General features: G+C 45.8%; 1 protein-coding gene across 1 annotated transcript in view; it reads left to right on the forward strand.

The window, feature by feature from the left end:
* The window catches only part of CDC20B (cell division cycle 20B), a 76556-nt gene that overhangs the window by 37154 nt on the left and 18462 nt on the right, over positions 1-20940 (forward strand). The window contains 2 exon segments of the mRNA XM_077285098.1: positions 2762-2892; positions 10358-10454. Coding sequence (XP_077141213.1) covers positions 2762-2892; positions 10358-10454 — 228 coding nt within the window.

Consider the following 20940-nt stretch of genomic DNA (forward strand, 5'->3'; position numbering starts at 1 on the left):
GACTGGTAGCTTGAGAAGATATGCTACCTCATGAAGACTTGGTCCCCTTTTAAAGGGGATGTCCACCTGTTGTACTTAAAGGGTGATATTGCCTTAAGACAGATAGTAATAATGTCTTGACAGAAGAAAATGATGATGTTTACATGTAAAAGTTATATGTATCTAACTAGTTAATTGTGAAAAATGTTTTATAATGTTGATGAAAGAACGAGGACAGAAAGTGCACCCGTATGGGGTTAGTTAGTGAGTCCTCCTAAGAGCCATATAGAGATGGCCCGTTGGTTCTCAACAGAAGGAAAAATGATATGTTCTATACTGTGTATAGTGGTGGAAGGGCAGTAGGCCTGGGCTGAAAGGGGCGGTCCTGTATAGAAAGGAGAGGCAGAAGGTCTGGTGCCGTTAGGACAGGCGGTCCTGCAGACTTAAAGAAGGAGAATGAAAAGTTAAATTGCCTTATAATGTGATTATAAGAAGGTCTTTAGTGGATTTAGAGTGTATGTCCTTAAAGGCAACGTTAAATTATTGTTCAAAGAATTGCACTAAGTAGAATACCCGGTTGGGTAAGGAAAGTTGTTAATAGCATGTTGCTATGATGTTTAACCATGTTTGTAACGTTCAAGTGTCCTCACCTCCCATAAAGGGAAGCTCTGTTCAAGTATGCTTATTGTTATTGCACTCAACAAAATTGTATGCCTTTTTGCTAACCTGTATTGTTGCTTTCTTCCCAGTCCCGGAGTACTGGATTTAACCGGGGGGGGGGGAGTGCAGCGCCCCAGAGTCCTGGTCGTTGCAGTACTGTGGCTCCGCCGCTAAGGGGAGCTATGGTACGTCTGATGGCACTGAAGGAGTTCATCTGACCAGGTATCACAGACACCAATACATTTCACAGTCGGGCCTCCAGGGGGAGCTAAGGGTTCTATTCATTAGGCCACTCCTCACATACTGGTAAGACTGGGGGTCAGGCAGGAAGTTAGAGAGAAAGCTGACTGGATGGGAACCAGGCAACACCTTGTGGCAGAGGGTGTTGCAGGGGAAGATTCGGTAGGGCCTCTGTCAGGTTTGGGACCCTGATGGAGACCTGGCTCCAAGGAAGAAGGTCACGGGACCGTGCCTGCACAGAATAGCGGCGGTGCCCAAAGAAAGGATAGGAAGCGAAATAGATTGTGCTGAGTGAGAAACGAGATCGAAGCAAGTAGGAGAATACCAGTAGGAGTCGTGCTGTAAGACCGAGGCAACATCCTACTGAGGCGTGCAACCGGTGGCCGGAACGCCGAGGAAGTATATATACATCTAGCTTCAAGCAATACTTCAAACCAACGGCAGGACAGTCAGTCATAGGCGGACTGTCTCACACCAAATCACCTAAGAAGACATAGGGGGCAACCTGTGGAGAGGGGCGACTCTAGGGTCCCGGAAGAGCTCCGAGCCTACCCGTCATACGGGTGCCGTCCTAACCAGAACATCGGGAGGGACGGAGGATTAGCAGAACATCATCTAATCGAGTTGTGAGGGAACATCAGAAACAGACACAACAGTTGTGGGGTACTTTCCGTAAGCACTGCAGGGAAGGACTACAACACATAGCGCTAGAAGGAAGGTACTGATTTCCACCTGCAAAGAGAACTCTGGAGGTGCCATTGGACCGGCCGGACTTGCGCAGCCTGGTTATCTGGATTCCGGACTGAGGACCCAGAGATCTTCAGTAAAGAGGTAAAGAGACTGCAACCTGGTGTCCTCGTTATTTACCGCGACCTGCACCCCACAACTGCACCACTATCATTATTCACTACTCTTTCACTGGACAACGTCTCCCACTGCCCAGCAGGGTCACGGACCGGGTCTAGCCACCGTGACAATCCCAGAACAGAGACTCAGAGGCCCAGTACCGGGTACCCCTCGGCCCTGCGGCAGTGGGGGCACTCCATAGGGGCTGAGACCCTGAATCCAGTCATGTGTGACATACTAGGCTGTATTTTGCTGTTTCAATAAAATCACTGTCTTATCAGCAGGAGATTATCACTAGAGGATTAGGTATGTTGTACCTCCATGACCCTAGGACTGCTTAGCAGCTTTCTGTTAATATACAATGTTCACAGAAAGCTTCCAGCCAGTGGTGTGGTCGGGGTTATACACAGCTCAGCATTCAGAGAACTGCTAAATCTGCTGCAAAAAAACTGTGATTGTATCACAATTGATCCACTCAGTAAGTAACACATTGCTGGAATCAAGGTCTCAGTCCCTACTTCATGCTGCTCTCAGATTAAATGGGTTATCTTCTGCTAGATTTTTAGAGTCCCTTTTTTTTCAGATCCAGACAAGTCCTAGTACCCTAGTTGGCTTGTCCGACCCGTGTCACAGGGATTACATGTGATCTTTGGCCATGCAAGATAAACTTTGCAAGCCCAGAGTCAATCGGAGCTGTCTTTCATTCCTATAGCATGTACTTGTCAACAGTTGCGATTTTAGCAGCTTTATATATAAACATAAAGTAATTACATAGAATGCAGAGATACGTAGATACCGAATACACCAAAATCATGAATCAGTTTAGTAAATGGCACACATAGAATAAAAACTAAGTAACATTTTGTTTTGCATTTTCCTTATATTATAAATTAATATAAATGTAATACTCTTGTACAACTAACAAAGCACAACTTATCTTGCAAAAAAAATTATTTGGGCTCTGTAAGGCCATAACCGATTGGGTCCTTTAGGTCAATCAGTACAGATATGTTAACACTCTACCGCTATTTTATAGACCTGACAGATGTATCCAATATTCCTGACTCGACTCTCAAACCATCAGAAGACAATGTTCTACAGAGTATCTCTAGGAAATCCATCAGAAGGTGTTTGAATCAGAAAAAAATATCATTCCTCCAACCTCAAGTAAGTTGTCAGAATAATTTCTTAACTAGTAGAGTTGAACTAAAAGGTTGGCAGGACCCTGGTTCTTTGGTCAAGTCGGTAGTCCATGGCCACCACTGTAAGCCTTGCATGATCTGCTGGCAACCCCAAATCTTCTTCTGATTAGTAGGTGACATGACATAATCCATGACTTCTCCATCATGTAATGATGTAGTGACGCCTACCAAGCAGTGGTAAATCCAGCAGGTTATAAGAGGTTTCGTAAGGATCTGTTATGGCAGCCATGAACTACCCACGTTGCCTGTAGATGAGACTCCTGCAAATCTTTCTGCTTAACTTCAATACTTAAGATTCACTGATTATTTTGTATGAAACAATATATTATAGTGACAAATGCCAAACTGGGTTTTCCAAGCATTTAAAGTAGGAGGTCACAACTCCAGTCCTCAAGGACCACCAACACCGCATGTTTTAAGGATTTCCATAGCATTGCAGAAGGTGTTGGAATCATCACATGTTGCAGGTGATTAAATTATCGCCTGTGCAATACTAAGGAAATCCTGAAAACATGCACTGTTGGTGGCTCTTGAGGACTGGAGTTGTGCACCCTTGATTTAAAGAGAAGTTCTGTGGACAGGAAAAGTGTTACTACTGGCTGTTGAAAAGTGAGGAAGATGCCACTTTTTATGTTCCCACATGCCACTTTCCACATTAGAAAAGTAATATAACATTAAATACGAAGTTTGATATATTTCCATGTACTACTGTTTCTTACTACCTATGTATATGTTTTAAAACTGCTCATGCACAGATGTAGCAAACTTTATGTTAGGACTGGCAGAATGCACCAAATACACTCACCGGCCACTTTATTAGGTACACCATGCTAGTAACGGGTTGGACCCCCTTTTGCCTTCAGAACTGCCTCAATTCTTCGTGGCATAGATTCAACAAGGTGCTGGAAGCATTCCTCAGAGATTTTGGTCCATATTGACATGATGGCATCACACAGTTGCCGCAGATTTGTCGGCTGCACATCCCAAAGATGCTCCATACAAGGCAGGATGGATCCATGCTTTCATGTTGTTTACGCCAAATTCTGACCCTACCATCCGAATGTCGCAGCAGAAATCGAGACTCATCAGACCAAGCAATGTTTTTCCAATCTTCTACTGTCCAATTTCGATGAGCTTGTACAAATTGTAGCCTCAGTTTCCTGTTCTTAGCTGAAAGGAGTGGTACCCGGTGTGGTCTTCTGCTGCTGTAGCCCATCTGCCTCAAAGTTCGACGCACTGTGCGTTCAGAGATGCTCTTAGGCCTACCTTGGTTGTAACGGGTGGCGATTTGAGTCACTGTTGCCTTTCTATCAGCTCGAACCAGTCTGCCCATTCTCCTCTGACCTCTGGCATCAACAAGGCATTTCCGCCCACAGAACTGCCGCTCACTGGATTTTTTTTCTTTTTCGGACCATTCTCTGTAAACCCTAGAGATGGTTGTGCGTGAAAATCCCAGTAGATCAGCAGTTTCTGAAATACTCAGACCAGCCCTTCTGGCACCAACAACCATGCCATGTTCAAAGGCACTCAACTCACCTTTCTTCCCCATACTGATGCTCGGTTTGAACTGCAGGAGATTGTCTTGACCATGTCTACATGCCTAAATGCACTGAGTTGCCGCCATGTGATTGGCTGATTAGAAATTAAGTGTTAACAAGAAGTTGGACAGGTGTACCTAATAAAGTGGCCGGTGAGTGTAAATATAAGTACGGAAATAAGGTGCGTTCGCAGCCCGGGTTCCACCGTGCAGAGATGGTACCTGCTGCTAAGTAATGGCGGCACTCATGGCGGTATTACACCAAAGTACACACGGGATAACATCACCCGGTGTGAACAGACACGAACCCTGTTGCTTCACAGAGTCGCAGTGCACAATAGAACGCTGGACCCTGTTATCTGTCACAGGGCGCAGCAAAGTAGGAGCTATTGGGATCCCTAGCACTCACCCCCACTGCACTGGTGGTTGAACCCGCTCTGTCACTCGGTGGCTTTTGAGCCTGCACCTGAGGACGCCGGAGACAGATGCTGGGTTCAAGCGGGAATTCCCACTCTACTCTGACAAAGGAATTGTGCTCAAATAATTAATGCGGACGTAACTGCAAACCGTTAAAGGAAAGCAATAGCGTATAGATGTACCCTTCCAGGACCTTCCCAGTGGTCCAATCGGAACTGCTACAGGACCTGAGCATGTGACCTCCGACCTCCAATGAAAGGTCATCCCATGGGCATGCTCAGTAGACGAAAAGCAGGACTTAGTCCCTGGAACGTCTGCTCGCCGATGATCAATGCTGGTTACAAAGGCTGAACTTGGGACGGCAGCTGTAACCAGATGCACAGTATCAGCTTGAGCCAGTCCTGGGACCAACATCTCTGCTGAGCAGACTCCACTGTGGCTGGGGAAGAGTGGGAGATCACAGAGGATCAGGGGTGGATTAAGGGTAGCCAGGGCCCCGGGCTGTTCAGACACTGTGGGCCCCCTCCGGTCATGTGATGGGGGTCATGTGACGGGGGTCATGTTATACCCAAACCAGATTATTCCAGAAAAATGGCCGGGCTCTACTCTACTGTAACCTATTAAATATTTGTTAAAATCTGCAATACAATTTAGGTATATTTTGACCAATAATATCACATACAAGGAACAAATACCACCGCGCCATGACCAGACCACAAATTACAACCACAGTGATCGAATAATATCACATACAAGGAACAAATACCACCGCACCATGTCAAGACCACATACTACCACCACTTGGTGACCAAATAGCACATTCAAGGGACAAATACCACAACACCATTTCCAGACCACATATTACCACCACATAGTGACTGAATACTACAATACTGATCAATAATAAAAAAAAAACCACAATACTATCACCATCAGTGCCATTATACACAGGAGATCTGTACTTAGTATGCAGTGTCTGTGTAGAGGTAATACAGTGATCACTGGTGACATTGTACACAGGACCTCTGTATATAGTATACAGTGTATAGTGTCAGTGTATAGGTAACACTGACTCACCAGTGACGTCTCTAGGTGAAGTCCTTCATCTTTCATCCAGCACAGACCGCCATCACTTCATCCAGCCAGGACTCATTTCTGCAGGAAATAACACAGTTATCTTGAGCTCTGCTTGCAGAACACATTACTTAATTTTTCACAACTTCTACATTACACCACATGGAGCACATGGAGAAAAAAAGGCGATATAGTGTCACTCTGCACAGTAACAGGACTGCCCCCCCATTTAAAACAGTATACTCAAAAAATAAAATAAATACATCACTGCAGTAATAATATCCCTTAATTAGCCCCTATGGTAATAATATTCCCACACCCTGGCCCCGTGTGTCTCATTCCTGGCTCCAGCCATATGTTCTCCCATCCTGCACTCATGAGTATCCATTCTACCCCATGTGATCTCCCCATCCTGCCCCATCTGTCTCCATCGTATCCATCCTGCCCCATCTGTCTCCATCGTATCCATCCTGCCCAATGATCCAATCCTGCCCCATGTCTTTCATTCTGCCCCGTGTCTCCAATCATGCCCCGTGTCTACATTCTGCCCATGCCTCCAGTCCTGCTCCCAGTGTGTCCAGCAATCTGCCCCAGTGTGTCCAGCATATTGCCCCCAGTGTGTCCAGCATTGCCCCCAGTGTGTCCAGCAATCTGCCCCAGTGTCTCCAGCATTGCTCCAGTGTCTCCAGCATTGCCCCAGTGTCTCCAGCAATCATCTGCCCCAGTGTGTCTAGCAGTCTGCCCCAGTGTGTCCTCCAGCATTGCCCCAGTGTGTCCAGCAGTCTGCCCCAGTGTCTCCAGCATTGCCCCAGTGTCTCCAGCATTGCCCCAGTGTCTCCAGCAATCTGCCCCAGTGTGTCCTCCAGCATTGCCCCAGTGTTTCCAGCAATCTGCCCCAGTGTCTCCAGCAATCTGCCCCAGTGTCACCAGCATTGCCCCAGTGTGTCCAGCAATCTGCCACAGTGTCTCCAGCATTGCCCCCAGTGTGTCCAGCAATCTGCCCCAGTGTCTCCAGCATTGCCCCAGTGTCTCCAGCAATCTGCCCCAGTGTCTCCAGTATTGCCTCAGTGTCTCCAGCAATCTGCCCCCTGTCCCCAGCATTGCCCCAGTGTCTCCAGCAATCTGCCCCAGTGTCTCCAGCAATCTGCCCAGTGTCTCCAGCATTGCCCCCAGTGTGTCCAGCAATCATCTGCCCCAGTGTGTCCAGCAGTCTGCCCCAGTGTGTCCTCCAGCATTGCCCCCAGTGTCTCCAGCAATCATCTGCCCCAGTGTGTCCAGCATTGCCCCCAGTGTGTCCAGCATTGCCCCCAGTGTGTCCAGCATTGCCCCCCAGTGTCTCCAGCATTGCCCCCAGTGTCTCCAGCATTGCCCCCAGTGTCTACAGCATTGCCCCCAGTGTGTCCAGCATTGCCCCCAGTGTGTCCAGCAATCTGCCCCAGTGTGTCCTCCAGCATTGCCCCCAGTGTGTCCAGCAATCTGCCCCAGTGTCTCCAGCATTACCCCAGGCCCCCCGGATTGCCGTTCGCAAAAATCAAAAAAAAAAAAAAACGAGTTCTCCTCACCTGACCTGTGCGCTCCAGCGGCGAGCTCCCTCCAGCAGCGCACACTCGCCGGTGACTGAAAATGATGACGTCAGACGCCGGCGACGTGTGCGCTGCTGCCGACTTCAGCTGCCAGCCTCCAATTGGCTGGCGGCTGTTGTTAACTATTGACGTGCGGGCGCGCGCCCGCATGTCAATAGGAAACCGCCGCAGCGCCGGAAGGGGACCGGTGACCAGATGAGATGGGGCCCGATGCGGGCCCCCTCTCTCTGCCCACCGGGTCCGGGGGCACATGAATGCTGGCGGGCATTCACAGTACTCGGGCGGATTATCAGAGGGTCAATCTGTGCGGTAGCCCAGGCCCCCCCCCACACCACTGGGCCCTGGGCTACCGCCCATATTGACCCTCTGATAATCCGCCCCTGCAGAGGATATGGTTTGAGATTCCCCCTGTGCAGCGGTCGGAACTCGACACCAAACACTTTAAGCAAACATTTTGTGAGTCGGTAACATTAGTTTCGTCGTGCTGATTGTTTGTTTTGTAGCACAGATGCTTCAGTACAAATGAATGTCCAGCTATGCTAGGACAACAACTTGCCGAGCAAGTCCTTTAAATAGGTTTCAAGTCTACAGATAGTCTATGTTACTGCAAATATGAGAATCCTCACAGCACACACAGTGCATACTGTCAGGATTCTCTGGTGCCAGAGCAGTTGGCAGTTGATGTGACTGCAGGTATACAATTTGCATACTTCCTGCTAGATTCCAACTAGATGTGTCCGGCATCCCTCAATTAACTTTTATTAGGCGACGCCCAAAAATTCTAGTTGACCACATGTATGCAAATGGCATATTTGCAGTCATGTGCCAGCCTGCTCCTGGCACTGGAGAATCCTAACTGTGCGCATTGGGCGCGCTGTGAGGATTTTCAAGTATGCAGTCACATAGAGTGACAAACCTGGACAACCCCTTTGAGGCCTCAATTTATCAGTCGTTTTTTGCCAGAATGATGATGTAAAACTACTTGAAATGTCACATAATGTTTGTGAAACTCATAGTTGCGCAAAAATTCTTTAACTACTAGCGGCCGATTAATTGAGATTGACATCCAGTTCATTAAGAGGCGCTCGGCACTTAATGGAATGGTCATATTTAATTATTGGTGGGTGCCTCTGTCAGAAATGTGCTACAGTGGAGTACTACTGGATTAAGTTATGTCACTATAGTGGCTATAGTGGCGTAACTTTCATGAATTTTACAGTCAGGTATAGCCACACCCTGTCCTCCCATGTTGCGCGCATTTTGGCTTATGTGTTCAAGAGTTACACAATAACATTGCATCTTATTAAGGTGATTTACACTGTAATTAATCGGCACCTTGTGTCCACAGCTAATTGACATCTTTGGATTAAGGTTGTGTCTAGAGTTTTTCTTTAATACAACAATCAGTACATGTCAAATCATATACAGGATTAATGGCATTAATGCTCTCCATCACAGTTCCAGCCATAACGGAACTTATAGACAGTTGTGACGCTAGTCACTATGCACGGACAACCTGAGAGGCTGGGTAATCAAAATGTCAGAGGTCAGAAGCAAGGAGGGTAGGTCAAAGACAGAGTGGGATATATAATAATAGTCAGGTCACGGTCCAGGGGTCTAAATACCAGGACACATTGGATCAAGGAAAGGGTCCAAGCAAATGGATGGTCAGAATGAGATCCAAGGTCAGGCAGCAGTAGATCAGAGCACAGAGCAACAAGGCAAACATACACTAGTGAGCAAGAAGCTACAATTGGCACTAGTCTGGGACAGAGGGCTGGCTAAATAGTTCAAGCAACACCTAACCTCAAATTGGATGGCTAAACTGTCAATCAAGACAATGACAGCTAAGCACGCCCCAGCATCTGATTGGACATCTGAGCTGTCCATCAAATACTGACAGCTCAGCATGCTCCAGCTCTACATTGGATGACAGACAGTAATTCACTGCATCCAGACACAGAAAAGTGGAATTGTTACATCAGTGAGGTCTGTCGAGAACTTCCGGTGTCTGGCATGTAAAGAATCTGGCACTGCCATTAATATTTGTAGTAGTAATTTCTGCAAATATCCCATTTATCAGATGTGGGGGTTCACACTTTTGGGTAGCAGCTTGGATACACATAGCACAGGGTTTTATTAAAAAGATCATGTAGTTTATTGTCCATCAAAAACTTTACAGTTCCAAAATAAAAACAGCCTTTCTTCAGTATCAATGGATAGCATAAACAGTCATTTTTTCAGGCAGAATGAAACAACATAAATGTAGAAGTCTCACCAACCTCTGTATTCTCAGCAGCAGCTCACACTTGTATTAAATGTGTTCACCAACCAAACACCTCTCTTTATGGCTCCAGCACACCTCTCTTTGCAGAGCAGACTAACCAGAAGCTCCACCTTTCTCCACTCTCACTCTATCCCAGCTGCTGTTAATAGCTATTATCTCGAAACTGAATCATAGGATGGACTTTTCTCAGCCAGGTTCTTTTGAAAACCTGGCCCCAAAAACCAGTCACGTTAAACCCCCTCAGTAACCTAGTGTTACTGATATGGCTTACATGACCGACACATATCTACTCTACATCTTACCTTCTGCAACACTGAATCTTATTCAGACATAATGCATGAATATTTGTTTGCAGAAATATTTGCAAAAAATTTTCCGCATGCGACCATACCTTCATACTACTCTTGATTGGGTCAAAAACTGCACTGTGCAAACTAGAAAAAGGGGCCTACTCGGGTTCAATGAATCACCCAGGCCAATGTACTCACAATGTCTACCAAGTCTAATTCTATTTTCTCTGGATAATTTGCAGATATTTCTTACCTCAGGGGAAGAGCATAAGACTGGGACATCGAAGCAACACAACACTACAATGCAGATATGTGAGAAAGACTCATGTACATTTACAGGTATGAAAAATATAGAATATGGAGCTTATTCTACTTTCTTGGAAAGTTGCAGGATATTTACTTTTATACAACAAAATATGCAGTGATTCTCCTTGTTAGCGATGAGGGAATTTATTTGGAGGACCATGGTCCAGCGGCCACATCTGTATTCCATGGCAGCCCTGTGTACTGCCTCTGTGACCTGCAGGCATCCCCGAATCCTCTTTTGATTAGCTATGTCATTATTGTAGTGAGATACACATATGACATTGCATCAAGCTGGATAATCAAAAGAGAACCTCGGGATCCCGGCAGGTAGGAGGCTGTACACAGGGCTCTCGTTTGGCAGCCATGGAATACTGATGGAGCCGCTGGACCGGGGTACTGCAAATCGGTTCATTCATTTCTATACCTTATTGATTGATTCATTCATTTCACAGGCACTTCCCTTTGACACACCTTTACCTTGTACCCTGTTAGGACTTATGGGGACAATAAAGAGGAGGTTCCCATTCCCCAATCCTACTATCTGTCTTAACTTGTTACATTCTTTTCAACTGTATATTAAAAATGTTTCCTGAGAAGCAAGTTAAAAAGAGTCTATCAGCAGAAAATGACTGCTCAAACCAAGCATTGGCGCTCAGTGCAGTCTTGACATGGCCAACGAATTCAGTGCACTTTCCCATCTACTTGGTTTACATCTACCTCTGCCTTCTCTTCCTTCATTGACAACTGTACCTTTATACAGTAGAAGCCAGATGAGGGCAGAGATAGATGGAAAACAAGTAGGTAGAAAGGTGCACTGAGATTCTCAGTCATGCCAACGGTGCATGAAGCGACTGTGCTTTGTCTGAACAGTCATTTTGTGCTGAAAGACTCTCTAAACACATATGATATCCTTTTTAAGGGGTTGGACCCAACTGTTTTGAAGAGCTGTTATGCTTTGTATCGAATGTGAGTACCGTATATCATGGTTTAATGCTACCTAGCTTGTCAATATATTGTAGAACTTCATCAGCTGTAGACATTCAATGCACAGTTGAAGGATCTGCCATAGCTGTCTGATTACATAGTTACATAGTTACATAGTTACATAGTTATTAAGGTTGAAGGAAGACTGTAAGTCCATCTAGTTCAACCCATAGCCTAACCTAACATGCCCTAACATGTTGATCCAGAGGAAGGCAAAAAAAACCCATGTGGCAAAGAGTAACTCCACCATGGGGAAAAAAATTCCTTCCCGACTCCACATACGGCAATCAGACTAGTTCCCTGGATCCATGCCTTATCAAGGAATCTAGTGTATATACCCTGTAACATTATACTTTTCCAGAAAGGTATCCAGTCCCCTCTTAAATTTAATTAATGAATCACTCATTACAACATCATACGGCAGAGAGTTCCATAGTCTCACTGCTCTTACAGTAAAGAATCCGTTAATCCATAATCTGTTATTATGCTTAAACCTTCTTTCCTCCAGACGTAGAGGATGCCCCCTTGTCCCTGTCTCAGGTCTATGATTAAAAAGATCATCAGAAAGGTTTTTGTACTGTCCCCTCATGTATTTATACATTAAAATAAGATCACCCCTTAGTCTTCGTTTTTCCAAACTAAATAGCCCCAAGTGTAATAACCTATCTTGGTATTGCAGACCCCCCAGTCCTCTAATAACCTTGGTCGCTCTTCTCTGCACCCGCTCCAGTTCAGCTATGTCTTTCTTATACACCAGAGACCAGAACTGTACACAGTATTCTAAGTGTGGTCGAACTAGTGACTTGTATAGAGGTAAAATTATGTTTTCCTCATGAGCATCTATGCCTCTTTTAATACATCCCATTATTTTATTTGCCTTTGTAGCAGCTGCCTGACACTGGCCACTGAATATGAGTTTGTCATCCACCCATACACCCAGGTCTTTTTCATTGACAGTTTTGCCCAGAGTTTTAGAATTAAGCACATAGTTATACATCTTATTACTTCTACCCAAGTGCATGACCTTACATTTATCCCCATTAAAGCTCATTTGCCATTTATAAGCCCAAGCTTCTAGTTTACATAAATCATCCTGTAATATAAAATTGTCCTCCCCTGTATTGATTACCCTGCAGAGTTTAGTGTCATCTGCAAATATTGAAATTCTACTCTGAATGCCCCCTACAAGGTCATTAATAAATATGTTAAAAAGAAGAGGGCCCAATACTGACCCCTGTGGTACCCCACTGCTAACCGCGACCCAGTCCGAGTGTGCTCCATTAATAACCACCCTTTGTTTCCTATCCCTGAGCCAGCTCTCAACCCACTTACACATATTTTCCCCTATCCACATTACTCTCATTTTATGTAACAACCTTTTGTGTGGCACCGTATCAAAAGCTTTGGAAAAGTCCATATACACTATGTCCACTGGGTTCCCTTGGTCCAGTCCGGAACTTACCTCTTCATAGAAGATGATCAAATTAGTCTGACATGAACGGTCCCTAGTAAACCCGTGCTGATACTGGGTCATAAGGTTATTCCTCTTCAGATACTCCAGTATAGTATAGTATTGGTAAAGATTCCTACCGATTCATAGGAGCAGGGGTAATTTGCTCTCCATTCTACAAGGCTCGGCATTGGCAATGTTGCTTAGCCTTCTCCATAACTCACAAAACTTAATTGGAGGGAGCTGCAGAAATGCATGTCCCTCTTTTCATTCAGTCTCCACCTGTCCTTGGCCATTTTGGCTTGTGGAACGCCTGCCTGGGCCTTGGGGCACTCGGTACCGGGTCCGGTCGCTCTTAAGGGGGATTGTTGTGAATTCTGCTCTTGGGCTCCCTCCGGTGGTTGTTAGTGGTAGTGCAGTTGTCTCTGGGTTGTAGTCCAGGGCAGGTGTTTCTGCTGATTGCAGCTCTATTAGGTATTTAGGTGTGCAGGATCCATGAGTCCCTGCCAGTTGTCCATTGTTCTTGGAGGGATTGCATCTCTGTCTGGCTCCTCATGCCCTGCTGTCAATTCAGCTAAGATAAGTGTCTGTTTTTTTGTCTCTGTAGCACACATGCAGTGTGCTTTACAGTTCAGTGCAATTTATTGTGTTTTTGTCCAGCTTTGACTTTGTTTGGATTTTTCAGTCATGCTGGATTCTCTGGAGATGCAGATGTACATTATATGTCTTTAGTTAGATGTAGAATATTTGTATTATCTGCTGTGGATATTTTTAGGGTTTTAATGCTGACCGCTTAGAATTCTGTCCTATCCTTTTCTATTTAGCTAGAAGTGCCTCTTTTGCTAAATCGAAGATGTATGAAATAGCAGCGCTAGTGCAGATGGATATGAACAGCTGCGGGTAATGTTCTGTACCACACACGGAAAGGAGTAATACTAAAATAATATATATATATATATATTTTACCTGCGCTATAAATTAAAACACATACAGTGCAGTGCGTATTTACCTGTTTTTAGGTGAGGGACGTATATTGTTCAGTGAGAGGTACGTGACATTCAAAGATCAGTTCGGGTAAAATTAGATACTATGGTTAAGAGAGAAAGAAAAAAAGAGAGAGATCTCAATAAATGCTTTCTTTTACCCTAAAGTATGACTAGGATACTACTGTGACGCTTCTATGTGCTCCGTAAAGTGCCACAACGCTACCGATTAATAAACCATATGAAGATTATTTAAAAAATACCTGTACCTGTAATGCGCACAAATGCTTAACTAGTCCATGGTCTTTTTGGCTCCCACTGCGATCCGTAGTATCTTCAGGGGCACCACGTGACTTACGATCACGTGACCCGAACGTCACCGCAGGTCCTGCACAGCATCGTATTAGGATTTTCAAGCTCAGGCCGCGCGAGCGCCTGTCACCGGCCGGGACGGTGCTCGCACAAGCTGCCTGGAAGACACCGGCAACAACCGCCTAAAGCTAAGTAACCTGCAACATTTCTGCCTACGAACTATGGACTAGTTAAGCATTTGTGCGCATTACAGGTACTCAGCTGGAATTACATAGTGAATCAATCTTCTTTGCACCCAAATATACTTGTCCCACTAGGGCCTGGCTTGCTTAGCCTACTGACGTCCTATTAGTAGAAACCCATCACAGGGTGCTAGTACCATATATATATTTTAATATAGATTTTTTAAATAATCTTCATATGGTTTATTAATCGGTAGCGTTGTGGCACTTTACGGAGCACATAGAAGCGTCACAGTAGTATCCTAGTCATACTTTAGGGTAAAAGAAAGCATTTATTGAGATCTCTCTCTTTTTTTCTTTCTCTCTTAACCATAGTATCTAATTTTACCCGAACTGATCTTTGAATGTCACGTACCTCTCACTGAACAATATACGTCCCTCACCTAAAAACAGGTAAATACGCACTGCACTGTATTTGATCAATGTGTTTTAATTTATAGCGCAGGTAAAATATATATATATATATATATATATATATATATATATATATATATATTATTTTAGTCTTTTGCTAAATCCTGTTTTCTGCCTGCGTGCGTCTTTCCTCTTATACTCACAGTCAATATTTGTGGGGGGCTGCCTATCCTTTGGGGCTCTACTCTGAGGCAAGATAGAATTCCCATTTCCAACTATAGGGGTATTTAGTCCTCCGGCTGTGTCGAGGTGTCTAGGCCGTGTTAGGTACACCCCACGGCTACTTCTAGTTGCGGTGTCAGTTTAGGGTTTGCGGTCAGTACAGGTACCACCTACTCCAGAGATAGTCTCATGCGGCTTCAGAGTCACCGGATCATAACAGGGGATGTCACGGTGGCTGCGACCCGGTCCGTTGCCCTGGGTGCCCAATTAAAGGGGAAAGGTCTTTTAAGGGATATTGTGAATAAAGTCTATTGACCATGATGCCACCTGTGGTTCTCGGTCAGTAGGGACCGACGCCGCATAAAGGGATCCTCTGGGGTGATGGTAGGGCGGCTAGATGGTGACGCTTCCCACAAGTGAAACGGGGTCCCCAGGGCTTCCCAAGTCTATGGCACCGATGATGTGGATGATATAGAAAAGAACAAGGACACAGGTTTGCAGTCTTTACCTGGTTTACTGATAAAAGCAGTCCTCAGTCCAGGGTACCAAGTGCAGGGAAGCTGCGGTCTGGCCGGCTTGGAGGCAATAGGAGATCCCTCTCCCAGGTGAGGTCCATAAGCCTTTCCTACTTGCGCTAAGATGGCGAGGTCCCTGCCACTTGAAGCTTAGTTACAAAGTCCCCTCTCTCCTTTCCTAAGACAGATGTCTTTACGATAGGCAGTGCAAGCCTGTTTATAGGATCTCTATTATGACCCGGGCTCTAAAGTTACTGCTTCACCTCAGATTTGGTGCAGGCAATTGACATACTGTCCTATGCCCTCCAGTTTTGTTGCACGTCCTGGAGAACAACACGACCTCGGGCTCCCATTACCCGGCTTCTGCGCTCTAGCTCCCAGGGTGTCCTTCCACTGTTCCCCTGCTGACCCTCTTCCTCCTCTGTGCTTCTTCCCTCTAAGCTCCTCCACTATTCAACTCCTTCAAGTTTTCCCTCTTTCCAGGGGTTGCAGCTCCCTCGCGGCTGCTCGGCCTGTTATGACCCCAATGGCAGAGGGTCTCAGAAGTTATTACCAAGTCTGCAAACACAAAAAACCAGCTCATAGGGCAGTGGTAACTAGGCTGACCGTATACCTGATCCTAGCACCACAAATAGCAGCAGCCGGGGAACGTACCTACGTTGGTTCTAGACGTCTCGCGCCAGCCGGAGAGCTAACTAACCCTAGAAGGGAAAAGATAGACCTTTCTTGCCTCCAGAGAAAAGACCCCAAAAGTTGGATACAAGCCCCCAACAAATAATAACGGTGAGGTAAGAAGAAAAGACAAACGTAAGAATGAACTAGGTTTTTAGCAAAGAGAGGCCCACTGACTAATAGCAGAATATAGTAAGATGACTTATACGGTCAGCAAAAACCCTATCAAAATTTCCACTCTGAATATTCAAGAACCCCCGAACCGTCTAACGGCCCGGGGGGAGAATATCAGCCCCCTAGAGCTTCCAGCAAAATCAGAATCACATTTAGTGCAAGCTGGACAAAAAATAAGAGCAATGCAAATAACCAAAAAACAAGGAAGCAGGACTTAGCTTATTTTGCAAGAACCAGGACCAGCAGACAGGAGCAAACAGAAAGGAACTGATTACAACGATGCCAGGCACCAGACTGAAAATCCAGGAAGCTTAAATAGCAACACCCCTGGACTAACGAGCCAGGTGGGTACCAAGCTGGGGAAAGAACTCAAAGTGTCATGTCGCTAGTGACCACAAGAGGGAGCCAAATAATCCAATTCACAACAGTACCCCCCTTAAGGAGGGGTCACCGAACCCTCACCAAGACCACCAGGACGATCAGGATGAGCAGCGTGAAAGGCACGAACCAAATCGGCTGCATGAACATCAGAGGCGACCACCCAGGAATTATCCTCCTGACCATAGCCCTTCCACTTGACCAGATACTGAAGCCTCCGTCTGGAGAGACGAGAATCCAAGATCTTCTCCACCACGTACTCCAACTCGCCCTCAACCAACACCGGAGCAGGAGGCTCAACAGAAGGAACCACAGGCACAACGTAGCGCCGCAACAAAGACCTATGGAACACGTTGTGAATGGCAAACGACACTGGAAGATCCAAGCGAAAGGACACTGGATTAAGGATTTCCAAAATCTTATAAGGACCGATGAAGCGAGGCTTAAATTTAGGAGAGGAGACCTTCATAGGAACAAATCGAGAAGACAGCCACACCAAATCCCCAACACGAAGTCGGGGACCCACACCGCGGCGGCGGTTGGCAAAACGCTGAGCCTTCTCCTGTGACAACTTTAAGTTGTCCACCACATGATTCCAGATCCGCTGCAACCTATCCACCACAGAATCCACCCCAGGACAGTCAGAGGGCTCAACATGTCCCGAGGAAAAACGAGGATGAAAACCAGAGTTGCAGAAAAATGGCGAAACCAAAGTAGCGGAACTAGCCCGATTATTAAGGGCAAACTCAGCCAATAGCAAGAAGGTCACCCAATCATCCTGATCTGCAGAAACAAAACACCTCAAATAAGCCTCCAGAGTCTGATTTGTTCGCTCCGTTTGGCCATTAGTCTGAGGATGAAAGGCAGACGAAAACGACAAATCAATGCCCATCTTAGCACAAAAGGATCGCCAGAACCTGGAAACAAACTGGGATCCTCTGTCAGACACGATATTCTCAGGAATGCCGTGCAAACGAACCACATTCTGAAAGAACAAAGGAACCAGATCGGAAGAGGAAGGCAGCTTAGGCAAAGACACCAAATGGACCATCTTGGAAAAGCGATCACATACCACCCAGATGACAGACATGCCCTGAGACACCGGAAGATCTGAAATGAAATCCATGGAAATGTGTGTCCAAGGCCTCTTCGGGACAGGCAAGGGCAAGAGCAACCCGCTGGCATGAGAACAGCAAGGCTTAGCTCGAGCACAAGTCCCACAGGACTGCACAAATGACCGCACATCCCGTGACAAGGAAGGCCACCAAAAGGACCTAGCCACCAAATCTCTGGTGCCAAAAATCCCCGGATGCCCTGCCAACACCGAGGAATGAACCTCGGAAATGACTCTGCTGGTCCATATATCAGGAACAAACAGTCTGTCAGGTGGACAAGAGTCAGGTCTACCAGCCTGAAATCTCTGCAACACACGTCGCAAATCCGGAGAAATGGCTGACAAGATTACTCCCTCTTTAAGAATACCAGCTGGCTCTGAGACTCCAGGAGAGTCAGGCACAAAGCTCCTTGAAAGAGCATCAGCCTTCACATTCTTTGAACCTGGTAAATACGAGACCACAAAGTCAAAACGGGAGAAAAACAATGACCAACGGGCCTGTCTAGGATTCAGGCGTTTAGCAGACTCGAGATACATCAGATTTTTGTGATCAGTCAAGACCACCACACGATGCTTAGCACCCTCGAGCCAATGACGCCACTCCTCAAATGCCCACTTCATGGCCAACAACTCCCGATTGCCAACATCATAATTCCGCTCAGCAGGCGAAAACTTCCTAGAAAAATAAGCACATGGTCTCATTACAGAGCAACCAGGGCCTCTCTGCGACAAAACGGCCCCTGCCCCGATCTCAGAAGCATCCACTTCAACCTGAAAGGGAAGTGAGACATCAGGCTGGCACAAAACAGGCGCCGAAGTAAACCGGCGCTTCAGCTCTTGGAAAGCTTCCACGGCTGCAGGAGCCCAGTTAGCAACATCAGAACCTTTCTTGGTCATATCCGTCAAAGGTTTAACAACGCTAGAAAAGTTAGCGATAAAATGACGGTAGAAGTTAGCAAAACCCAAGAACTTCTGAAGACTCTTAACTGACGTGGGTTGAGTCCAATCATGAATAGCTCGGACCTTGACTGGGTCCATCTCCACCGCAGAAGGGGAAAAAATAAAACCCAAAAAGGGAACCTTCTGTACTCCAAAGAGACACTTTGAGCCCTTAACAAATAAAGCATTCTCACGCAAAACCTGAAACACCATCCTGACCTGTTTTACATGGGAGTCCCAATCATCAGAAAAAACCAGAATATCATCCAGATAAACAATCATAAATTTATCCAGATACTTCCGGAAGATATCATGCATAAAGGACTGAAACACTGAAGGAGCATTAGAGAGCCCAAAAGGCATCACCAAGTACTCAAAATGACCTTCGGGCGTATTAAATGCAGTTTTCCATTCATCTCCTTGCTTAATGCGCACAAGGTTGTACGCACCACGAAGATCTATCTTGGTGAACCACTTGGCACCCTTAATCCGGGCAAACAAGTCCGACAACAGAGGCAAAGGATACTGAAATTTAACAGTGATTTTATTCAGAAGCCGATAGTCTATACAAGGTCTCAAAGATCCGTCCTTCTTGGCCACAAAAAAGAATCCCGCACCAAGAGGGGAAGAGGATGGACGGATATGCCCCTTCTCCAGAGACTCCTTGATATACGAACGCATTGCGGTATGCTCAGGTACAGACAGATTAAATAATCTTCCCTTAGGAAATTTACTACCTGGAATCAAATCTATAGCGCAGTCACAGTCCCTATGAGGAGGAAGGGCACTGGACCTGGACTCGCTGAATACATCCTGATAATCAGACAAATACTCAGGAACTTCCGAAGGAGTAGAGGAAGCAAAAGACACCGGCGGGGAATCACCATGAATTCCCTGACAGCCCCAACTTGACACAGACATAGCCTTCCAATCCAAGACTGGATTATGGGTCTGTAACCATGGCAGACCCAAAACGACCAAATCATGCATTTTATGCAGAACAAGAAAACGAATCACCTCCCGATGTTCAGGAGTCATGCACATGGTTACCTGTGTCCAAAACTGCGGCTTATTTTCCGCCAATGGCGTAGCATCAATACCTCTAAGAGGGATAGGATTTACCAATGGCTCAAGAACAAAACCACAGCGCTTGGCAAATGACAGATCCATAAGACTCAGGGCAGCACCTGAATCCACAAACGCCATAACAGGGTAGGAAGACAATGAGCAAATTAAAGTCACAGACAAAATAAATTTAGGTTGCAAATTACCAATGGCGACAGGACTAACAACCCTTGTTAGGCGTTTAGAGCATGCTGATATAACATGTGTAGAATCACCACAGTAAAAACACAACCCATTCTGACGTCTATGATTTTTCCGTTCATTTCTAGTCTGAATTCTACCATATGGCATTAAATCAGGTGTTTGTTCAGACAACACCACCAGAGGATTAGCGGCTTTGCGCTCCCGCAAACGCCGGTCAATTTGAATAGCCAGCGCCATGGAATCATTCAGACTTGTAGGAATGGAGAAACCCACCATCACATTCTTAATGGCTTCAGAAAGGCCATTTCTGAAATTTGCGGCCAGAGCACACTCATTCCACTGAGTAAGCACGGACCATTTCCGAAATTTTTGGCAATACACTTCAGCTTCATCCTGGCCCTGAGAGATAGCCAGCAAGGCTTTTTCTGCCTGAATTTCAAGATTGGGTTCCTCGTAAAGCAACCCGAGCGCCAGAAAAAACGCATCAATATTTGCCAATGCCGGATCTCCTGGCGCTAACGAGAAGGCCCAATCCTGAGGGTCGCCCCGCAAGAAAGAGATAACAATTTTAACTTGCTGAGCTGAGTCTCCAGACGAACGGGGTTTCAGAGATAGAAACAATTTACAATTATTCCTGAAATTCCTAAACTTAAATCGGTCTCCAGAGAACAGTTCAGGAATAGGTATTTTAGGTTCAGACATAGGACTACTGGTAACAAAATCTTGAATGCCCTGCACACGAGCAGCAAGCTGATCCACACTAGTAATCAAAGTCTGGACATTCATGTCTGCAGCAAGCTCAAGCCACTCAGAGGTAAAGGGGAGGAAGAAAGAGAAAAAAAAAACAACTCAGAATTTCCTTTCTTATTATCCCACTTCTGCAATGCATTAAACATTCACCTTCGGCCTGG

Source organism: Ranitomeya variabilis, chromosome 1 (genome assembly GCF_051348905.1).
Source record: "Ranitomeya variabilis isolate aRanVar5 chromosome 1, aRanVar5.hap1, whole genome shotgun sequence".
NCBI lineage: Eukaryota > Metazoa > Chordata > Amphibia > Anura > Dendrobatidae > Ranitomeya > Ranitomeya variabilis.